The sequence below is a fragment of the Mirounga angustirostris genome, unplaced genomic scaffold (genome assembly GCF_029215605.1).
Source record: "Mirounga angustirostris isolate CCGP_5_RB_7025 unplaced genomic scaffold, mMirAng1.0.hap1 SCAF_5, whole genome shotgun sequence".
Taxonomy (NCBI): Eukaryota; Metazoa; Chordata; class Mammalia; order Carnivora; family Phocidae; genus Mirounga; species Mirounga angustirostris.
The window spans coordinates 62,047,019-62,057,259 of record NW_026991713.1 but is presented as its reverse complement, the minus strand read 5'-3'; the positions used below and the strand labels follow the sequence as shown (position 1 = coordinate 62,057,259).

The 10,241-nt window shown below is 45.1% G+C and overlaps 1 protein-coding gene across 2 annotated transcripts in view; it reads right to left on the bottom strand.

The window, feature by feature from the left end:
• Nucleotides 1-4,244: 4,244 nt before the first annotated feature.
• Nucleotides 4,245-10,241, bottom strand: part of BIN2 (bridging integrator 2) — a 30,218-nt gene continuing 24,221 nt past the window's right edge. The window contains exons 10-13 of one of the 2 annotated variants that reach the window (XM_045873421.2): nucleotides 9,455-10,208; nucleotides 7,240-7,320; nucleotides 5,701-5,775; nucleotides 4,245-4,722 (exon numbers count right to left, since the gene is read on the bottom strand). In XM_045873421.2, coding sequence (XP_045729377.1) covers nucleotides 4,693-4,722; nucleotides 5,701-5,775; nucleotides 7,240-7,320; nucleotides 9,455-10,208 — 940 coding nt within the window. In that variant the 3' untranslated portion in view covers nucleotides 4,245-4,692. The remainder of the gene's footprint in view (nucleotides 4,723-5,700; nucleotides 5,776-7,239; nucleotides 7,321-9,454; nucleotides 10,209-10,241) is intronic. The other variant, XM_045873422.2, reaches the window with a different exon arrangement.

Genomic DNA, 10,241 nt, shown 5'->3' with positions numbered 1-10,241 from the left:
GCATTTCCAGCAGATGTGGAAAGTTACATTTACTTGCGTTTGCATATCATTTACGTAAATAGGTCGGTGTCCAGAAGCTTGGAGCGTGAGCTAACTCAGTAGGCGCACGGCGGCCGGGAAGCTGGGAGGACTGGTGGGGAGGGGACCGGTGCCCCATCCGGATCTTCCTCGTCTGACGTTCTTCTGAGGCCATGTAGTGTAGAGGTTAAGAGCTAATGGACTTTGGATTCAAACAGTCCCAGCCCCGCCGCTTGTTAGCTGTGTCACTTTGGGCGAATTACCTAACATCTCTAAAATCTGGTCCCTCGTCCCTGAAATGAAGCCATACCATAGCCACACGTTTAGCACATGGTGAGCACCTCAATTTAACTGTTAATCAGTGCCGTACTTTAGCCATCTTGACTCACTTCTCTGTGGCGGGAAATGTTCCCAAATTAATGAACTCAGTGACTAAGGTTGAAATACTATAAACACAGGCTCTGGAATGCGCTTTGCTGTGTGATCTTAGACAAGGGACTTGGGTTTCATTTCTCTATCTAGGGCCATACCTGTCTCATGAAGTTACTGGGGGGAGAGAATGAGTTAATACATCTAAAGCATTAGAACCTTACCTGGCACATAGTAAGTGCTCAGTAAATGCTAGCTATTTTTATCTTGGCTTCCTATTTAGGGTTAGGACTCAAGTGGTTATTCTGCCAGTGATACAGATTTCCTTGCTTGCTTATTCCTAGAGAACTCCTAGAACTCCTAGAGGAGTTCTCTAGTTTTGGAAATCAGTATTTATATAGACTGATAGGTCTGGTGCATGTTCATTTGGGGAACAAAGGCTGACAGAAAATCTCAGAGAATAGAGGCATAGTGTGAGAAAAAAAGCGAAAACATAAATAAAATAAGCAAGGGTGGTTGCTTTCATTGCTAATGATATTATTTGGTCGGTAAAAACCAGAGGAAAAAACAGAGTAAGTTGATGAAATTCATTTTATTTAAATATATTTTAAAAGGCACAGTAGTTACCACTGAGGAAGAAGAAAGCCCCTATGTGGGAAAACTACCAATCCAACCAAGAAAGGCAGAGAAAGTAACATGTAGGCAAGATGTATGTAAGTTAAGAAAAATGTCAGCCTGGCTAATTCTCAGATAAAAGAATATCCAACAGAAAAGGAAATTCAAATCCTAAGGGTTAAATTCTGAAGGTGGACAATTGCTTGCATTTACTGACAAGCTGATCATGAATTCCAGGAAAGGTTGAGATTTTTTTGTTATCTGGTTAATCTCCCCCATAGCATATTCCATTACGTACTAACGATTGTCCCCACCCCAGCAGACTTTTTTTTTTATATATAGATTTTATTTATTTGACAGAGAGAGACACAGCGAGAGAGGGAACCCAAGCAGGGGGCGTGGGAGAAGGAGAGACAGGCTACCTGCTGAGCAGGGAGCCTGATGTGGGGCTCGATCTCAGGACCCTGGGATCATGACCTGAGCCAAAAGCAGATGCTTAACAGCTGAGCCACCAGGCGCCCCCCACTGCAGACTCTTAGAGGCCATCCAGCCAACTGACTCTACTGAAATGTCATGTTACTTTCACAATTTCATGGTTAATCACTCACCAGTAACTTTTTTCTCTTTAAAATGTAACCTTAAAAGATTTGCTGGTACATGATTTTATCCCTGTAGGCACATACCATTCATTTAAAAAGTGTAAATATGCAGAAAAATAAGATCTAATACACATATGCTCAGCACCTAATTTAGCATAAAATAGCAATACTGTAAGCAGTGTGTGTGCTGTTCTTTGGTATATCTTGTATATCCTGGCTGTGTCATGTTTCCAGTGTTCTCTAGATATCTCACCTAGCCTGTCAATATTGTCCTTCAAATTGCTTGAAGGCAGGGATTGGGTGATGTTCTTGCAATTAATTTTGTATAGAGATGCATCCAGATAGATGATGAATGGAGCCTCACTGGTGGTGATGTAGCAGTGTTCTCCAAGGATTGAATGCTAAACTTCAGAAACTGGAGCAGCCTTCCTTTTGTCAACAGACCGCAGGGGCCTCCGGGCAGGGAATAAGAGATACTCATCTCTGCCCAATTTACTGGCTTCTAGCCCCTTCTTGTGCTGCTGCCAGGATGGCAGTCTTCTAAATCCTAGCCTTTCCCCTGAACAACTTTACCATTATTTAAAAAAGATTTTATTTATTTACTTAAGAGAGAACACAAGCAGGAGGAGCAGAGGGAGAAGCAGATTCCCCACTGAGCAGGGAGCGGGATGAGGATGTGATGTGGGGCCGGATCCCAAGGACCTTGGGATCATGATCCGAGCCGAAGGCAGATGCTTAACTGACTGCGCCACCACGGAGCCCCAACTTTACCATTTTGTAAATCAGGGTAAACAACTTGGTTCCTAGCCAAGACTATCTATCCTAAATAAGCAAAATTATTAGTTAGGTCCAGCATACCGGCCCCTTCCCCTGCTTTGCTGGAACCTCCTTTAGGGCCATATGCACATGAAGTGGCAATCTCACAATTTAGTAAAGGTCTCCACTTTTGTCGTGCCTCTGCCATAGCAGTTACCTTGGGTGCGTGTCTCCCCACATCAGACTGTAAGCCCCTAGAATCCTTGCTGGCACACTCCTTTCCTAGGAGGGGAAGCCTTGCAAAGAAAAGGCTTGAATTGGATTTTGCTGGATGAATGTGGGAGAGGCGATTCCAAGCAGGTCACGGAAGGCCTTGGACACTTCCCCCACCCTGCTGATACCCCTGGACTATCGCTCCTAGCCGTGACTCTGAGTGCCAAGGGAATGGGATGCCTTATGGGAAACGTATTAAAATACAGGCAGTAGGGCTTTCATAGGGGGGCATGCAACCTCTTCTCCATTTCAGCAGTAGAAATCTTTTGAAAGCTTTTAAGTAAAAGTAGCAGGATTAGATCTTAGAAGAATGACTCCTAAATACAAACATTTATTTCCAGCTCCCTAAAGGACACATCTACTGGAAAGTCCTGTAAGTTCTCAAGCTCCTTGTTTCCAATGTTTGTACGGGACACCCAATAAACTACACAGAAAGTGTATAGTGTGATCAGTTTCGACACATGTATGTACTCATTAAACAATCGCCACAGCATTATATTTCCATCTCTCTAAAAGTTTCCTTGTGCACCTCTTCCCACCACCACTGGTCTACCTGTCACTGTGGACACTACCATACCTCTCCATAAACTGGGCCAGTCTCATTCTTTCTCCAGGGGATCTGGATCTGGAAAGGACAGAGGCAGAAGGTGATGGAAGCAGAGTCTTGCTTACAGGGCCGTCCAACACATTCCTGCGACAGACAACCTGGGGTGGTTCTTGTCCTTTCCTGTTCTTTCAGTTCTATGAGCTGCCTAATGTCCTCACAACATATTCTTTATTGCTTAATCGGGGCAGTTTGTTGTTTGCGAGCAGAGAACCCACCCGCAGCGATGCCTGTCCTCCTGTCATCACCATTTCAGAGAATGGCACCACCAAAGCCTAGTCTCTCAAGCCTAACCCAGAGTAATTCCTTATAACTTCGGTCATGTCTCCTCTTCTAACACATTCCTAAATCCTGCCCATTCTGCTCCCTGCTCAATAGTCTGTCTCCATAAAGTTCTCACTTTTTTTCCTCATCATTATTTCTCTAGTACCTAGTATGGTGCTTGGTGCAGAGCAGGTGCTAATAAATGCTTGCTGAATGACTGCATGAATTGCGACATCGTCCACAACCCCAGAAACAGAAGCAAAAATGGAGGAGCATCTGCATGTGTGTGTTTATTAGGGTGGCAGGACTTCAAAGTGAGTTTTTAATGTTTTCACTGAAGTAAATGATAGGACTTGAATCCAGGATTCTGGATTCTAAATTCGCCATCTCTGTTCTATTATTCTATTTTGTATCCTTTCCCTTCACTTGGGAGTTCCATTTCTCCTTCCATCCTGCTCAGATATTCAGTTACACCAAGTGGCAGACTGTAAACACTAGCTACAGCTCTAAAATGTAATCCCTTTCCCAGGGTATTTGCTTGTTAGCTGAAAGTGGGGGTGAGGGGCATGCCGTAGAGCATCTGGATTGAGGAAAGGAGCCTGGGGCCCCTGGTGTCATTCCGACTGGGGCTGGGGGTCAAGGATGTGACTAAAGTTTTCTGAACGTGCGGTAGAATCAATAACCTTACCTAAGTGGAGAACACGGTGCTGGGCTGGAACTCCTTGTGTCAAAAAAACAATCCATAACACAGTCAGAGTAATACTTTATTTAACAACCTGAAAATCTGTTCTTTTGGCTCTAAGTCTTGCAAAATGAGTGGTTCACTGTTCTTTGAGTATGTGTGGTAATGTGTCTCTATGTGGACGTGTCTCAGTCTACAGATGTTTATGCTTTTTATAGTCATTTTAGGCCCACTTTACTTAATATATAATATATAATTTTTATTCTAACAATGCTAAAGCCTGAATTAAATATTCCCGGGATCTAATAGTTTCTTCTCCTAAGCCTGCCGCCCTCCCTCCCCTAAGTCTGCTCCTCAGCCTCCATTAATGCTAGATCTTTAGAGACCACCAGCATTCATACGGTTGGAGAATCTAAAAATGAATGCTAGATCTTAAGTCCCTCTGACCTATATACCCTCTAGCTGAGGAGCTTGTCTGGGGAGGTGTGTGTGGAGGTCTCGACAGTTCCCCTTCACAGGTAGTCAGTTTGAGCTGTAGATACCTGGAAAGTAAACAGGATTGGGTTAGATGCTGATCTACCCTCCCACCAACCATGGGGGGGGGGCAGGTGGGACTTGTTTCTCTCTTAAGGAATGGGCATCATGAACTGGGTGAACTGACCAGGTTTGCCTCTTCTTCTTGGATGTTAGGAAGTGTGGAACCAACTTTGTGGTCCATCCTCCATAATTTTATTTTATAGAATGTGTTTTTGTACTTGCCTAACTCATGGCTCCATTTTAGGTCACTGTTACTAATTTACTTCTGAGTATATTTTGTGTGTGTGTGTGTGTGTGTATTTACCTTTTAGTGTGCCTTTTATATATTTTAACTCTTTTTTTTTTTTAAGAGATAGAGTGTGTGTGTGTGCAGAAGTGGGGGAGGGGAGGCGCAGGGGGAGAGGGAGACAGACAGAATCTTAAGCAGGTTCCATGCCCAGTGAGAAGCCCCATGTGGGGCTTGATCTCATGAACCTGAGATCATGACCTGAGCCGAAATCAAGAATCAGACACTTAACTGACTGAGCCACCCAGGTGCCCCACTTAACTCCTTTTTGAAATAAGTTCAGATAAAAATATTTAGGGGGTCCCAGGGTCCTGGGATCAAGCCCCACGTTGGGCTCCCTGCTCGGCAGGGAGACTGCTTTTCCTTCTCCCTCTGCTTGCCACTCCCCCTGCTTGTGCTCTCTGTCAAATAAATACATAAAATCTTAAAAAAAAAAAAAATTTAGGAGATAAGGCTATGGTGAGAGGTAAGAGATTCAAGGCCAAGTGCTGGGAAATGGGCACAGAAACCACAAAGTCCCAGGTCACTCTTGGTTCCTCTGGCTCCCGCCTGCTTGACTTTGCCCTGAGGATGTTGTTCACTGCCGGGTCCCCCTGGTAGCCCATGGTGAGGTTTCCAGACTGTAGCCAAACTTCTGTCCACCCCCAATGTGAGTCTTACCACTCACCCCATTCTCTGCGTTATCTGGCCTCCTTACCTCTTCTTGAGGCACGGTTGCCATGACATTGCTCTCTTCTGGAACTGCAGAGACGTGAAGCTGAAGATCTTTGCTCTGCAAAGAGAAGAGTTCTGCCAATGAGAAGTGGCTCAACCTCCCGAGTCTCTCAGCTTAGAAGGGTCTTCTGTGCCTTACACTTTACGAGGGTCATAGACAATACAAAGGGCAGACATGCAATGTTGTTTTACTATGGCCTGAGATCATCAGGGAAGGCTTTACTGTCATTCTCTGTCACAGATCAAGAGACCGAGATTCAAAGGGTCAAATGACCTGCTGGGACAGGAAACCAGGTCTTTGGACTCCCATTGTTTCCATGATCAGACACCGTGTGATCTGTGTGACATGCATCTGTATATAAATCTATGTGGGAGTCTGTGAGACTATAAATATAGGCCTTAAAACCACTACCTACCACTTTTAGACTAACCCTCCTCGGGAATGCACCGTGGCTCTCACACTGAGGATGATTCTAAGCTATGGTGGTTAGGAAAGGCAAGTGGTATGACGGTTTCTTTGGGAAAAGTTCTGGGTTCTTAGATGAGTACCCAAGGTTTGGAAAGCCCTGCCTAGGAACTGCTAAGCCAGGGGAAGAAGACCTTGGTACTCTGAGGTGCTTTCTCCTTTAAGGAATTTTCCTTCCTATTTCCTCCTCAAATTCCAGGCTATGAACTGCCCCAAAGGTAATACCACCTCCCAGAAAGTTACTTTCTTTCAGAGAATCTTCATTCTCTCTCAGGTGATTCAAATGCTGAGCAAGAATAGATTTGCTCACAGTTTTCTTTTTATTTACCCATTTTTATATGTGATATGTCCATAATTCTGCTTGAGGGAAAGTATGACTTATGGCGCATCTGTAAGGGAAGTGAACAGATCTCGCAGGACATAGGCCTCAGGAGATTGATGACTCTGATAGGCTAGGATCTGAGATGCTCTAGCTGCTTAATTCGGAAGGAAAAATATGTCTCCTTAGCTGATGACCAAGCAATCCCAGAGGAGAGGCTGGGAGTAAGGAGACACTATAAATCTCCAATATATATATAAGGAGGTGGCTTCAGGGGGAAGGAGGTTGTACCCTGTATCTCTTTCCCAAGGAGGACAGTGTTACTAAACTGTTTCTCAAAAACAGACAGTATCTTGGCCCCTACCATCTCCCCTACAATAAGATGATGCCCAAGAGGCAAACCTGTTTTATTCACTCTTTTGATGACCCCATACTAAAATCATATAATATATTACAAAGTCAAATATAAATTAATTTTCAATTTTCCATGCTGTTGAATTGCTCTTTTTAGTGCAGGGAAGTAAAGTGGCTACACTTTACCTACTCAAAATCCCACATTTACCCTGTGCTTACTCACTGTCTACACGCCCTGCACATTTCTCCCCATCAGTAGAGCTTCCTCAGCCTAGAAGCCAACAAAGGGAAAAAGTTTCGTATCTTGCTCCGTTAGGACCTTCTGTACCTCATGTGAATCAAGACGGAGAGCATAATAATGTTGACGACTTAGATGTCAGTACCTCAGAGGAGTCAGCAGAGGTGAGCTTATTGTTCTCTTCCTTGTCCTCAATCTTCTTTGTTGGGTCAGACTCTGAAAAAACCTGTGGATCAAAGTGGACAAGAGAGGAGAGAGTTCCACACCTTCACACCCTGGATGCCACCCCTGGACCCTTTGTCCATGCTAGCTGGTACCCACGGGACCCCTGTCCAGAGAACAGGAGACTCTCGATGTAGCCTGGTCAGCCTTCAGTGGTGTGAATTAGGTTGTGTGAAAGGAGGGGCACCGAAGTCTCAGACTCCCAGATATCTGCATGGCCTCCTTCACTGCCCAAATGTCTCCCCTGACCACTCTGTTTAAAACTGCAATTTAGAGGGTGCCTGGGTGGCTCAGTTGGTTAAGTGACTGCCTTTGGCTCGGGTCATGATCCCAGGGTCCTGGGATCAAGTCCCACATTGGGCTCCTTGCTCGGTGGGGAGCCTGCTTCTCCCTCTCCCTCTATCTGCCACTCCCCCTGCTTGTGCTCTCTGTCAAATAAATAAATAAAACGTTTTAAAAAAATGAAAACAAAAACAAAAACCCCCCTGCAATTTAGCCTTCACTCCCTGTACCTTCCCCTACTTAATTTTTCTATCTCTTATCATCGCTAAATTGTCATTTTACTTACTGTTTCTTGCCTATCTCCCTTATTCCTCCCACCCCCCCACCCACTAGAATGTAAGATGCAGGAAGGCAGAGAGTTTTGTGTTTTGTTCACTGTAATATCCCACCTCCTAGAAAAGTGCCCAGCACATAGCAGGGGCACAGTAAATAACTAGGGAATGAATGAATGAATGAATGAATGAATGAATGAATGAATGAATGAATGAATGAATCTTGGTGCCATCTAGTTAGATGTCTCACCATAATCTTCTCTACAATGCACCTGACAGGTGATAATATATCCTTAGCTTTTAACAGCAAGGAAGGAGGGCTATTTCTCAAGGTGGCCTACCCTATTTTTGTTTTGGGAAGTCCCTGTGCCCCCTTTCCCCTGTATTTCAAATTGTGTTTCCATATTATTTTTTTTAACAGAGCTAATTGCTGAAAGTTCCTCTTATATTGATCCAAAATGTACTGGGAAAAAAAAAGTCTTTACACATAGTTCTGCCCTCAGGGATCTCATAGGACAAGTCAAACCTCTCTCCTATATACCATAAGCCTTTCCATGTAATTTGAATAGAATACGACTTGATTTCCAGATCCTTTAGGGAACTGGTTGCTCTCCATGGGATCTCGGTCTCTATTTTAACACAATCCTTTTCTCATCCATATCCTCACCTTTCAAAAGACTACCCCTTTTGCTTTACTTTCTCCTGTGAGTTCCTTCTTCTATGCCTCTCTCATCAAAGATAGACCTCGGAAATTTGCAGATGCCATTTTGCTTACAGTAGCCGTAAGTATGACAAACTGAAATGAGACCCTCCTCCCCATCCCCCACTAAAGAAGGTAAAGCTCAGGATACCAGTTGTAGATTCTTTATACTGGGAACTCCCAGAACTTGGAGCAAAAGAAAGAAATTAGCAAGAATCTGCTCATAATAATAATAACATTAGAGATAGTCCTTTGCAGAAGTCAGCTACCCTAAGAGTACAGGTCACTGAATTAGTTGCTAGGAATATGTGAAACAATCCCCAGAACCAAAAAAGGTGTCCAAGAATATCCTTAAAACTGTAATCTAATGATGGGCGCCTGGGTGGCTCAGTCGGTTAGGCGACTGCCTTTGGCTCAGGTCATGATCCTGGAGTCCCGGGATCGAGTCCCGCATCGGGCTTCCTGCTCGGCAGGGAGTCTGCTTCTCCCTCTGCCCCTCCCCCCTCTCATGTGCTCTCTCTCTCTCAATTCTGTCTCAAATAAATAAATAAAATCTTTAAAAAAAAACAAAACTGTAATCTAATGACATAAGAGCTTATCAACTGGGGCAAGCTGACTATAGTAAAGATGATCTACATGGAGGTTTTAAAAGGGAATAAAGACTCAACCTGGGGGCCACCTGGATGGCTCAGTCGGTTAAGCATCTACCTTGGGCTCAGGTTATGATCCCGGAGTCCCAGGACTGAGTCCCACATCGAGCTCCCCACTCAGTGGGTAGTCTGCTTCTTCCTCTGACCCTCCCCCTCTCATGCTCTCTTTCTCTCTCAAATAAATAAATAAAATCTTAAAAAAAAAAAAAAAGACTCAACCAGATCCAATCTCACCTCAGACATCATCAAGGTAGGGGAAGTACAAAGTTCTTCTGGGTTCAGATTGTTGATGTTTTCCTTTCCTCTGGCCTCAGAATTTCTTACTGGCTTCGCTGGTGGCTGTGGGTCAGGAGAAACCTCTAAGGAGGCCCTAGGACTTGGAGTCCCAGCCTCCAAGAAGGCCCTGGGACTGGTAGGAGAACCCTGCTCAGAGGCTGGAGGGCTGGAGGGTATGTTCCCCGAGGAGTGCCTGGGGCTGGGAGTGGCTCTGGGTGGAGGAGGCCTATTCGGAGGTGCTGAGGTCCTCTGGATAGAGGCTCTCTTCTTTGGTTGTTCAGATCCTTCACTTGAGGTGCGGGTTCGGAGGACTACTTCTGGGAGAGAAGAGGGCTGCTCTGAAGGGATAAGAGCACTGCCTGGCGATGGAGATGGCGAGCAAGGGAGAACTTCCTCCTGGGACCTGCCGCCCTCAAAAGTGGGAGAGGGCTGGGCCTGGGCGGGGCCATTGCAAGCTGGGAGAGGCTCTTCCTCCTCAGAGGAGCTTGCTTCAGACTCTTCCTCCTCTCTTTCCTTGTCTTTTAAGGGCTCTTTAATCTTGGAATCCTCTTCTCCCTGGGCCAGATCAGATGCCAGCTCTTCTTCACTTGCTGAGGTGGAGTCCCTGTCATTCTTCAAAGAAAGCGCAGAGGGACTGGTAGGTGAGGTCAGGGGGCTAGAGACCGCAGATGTGCAAACTGGGGAAGAGATGACCAAAGAGCGTCTGCTGCTGCTGAAAAAGAAAGAGCATTCAGATTCAGAAGAG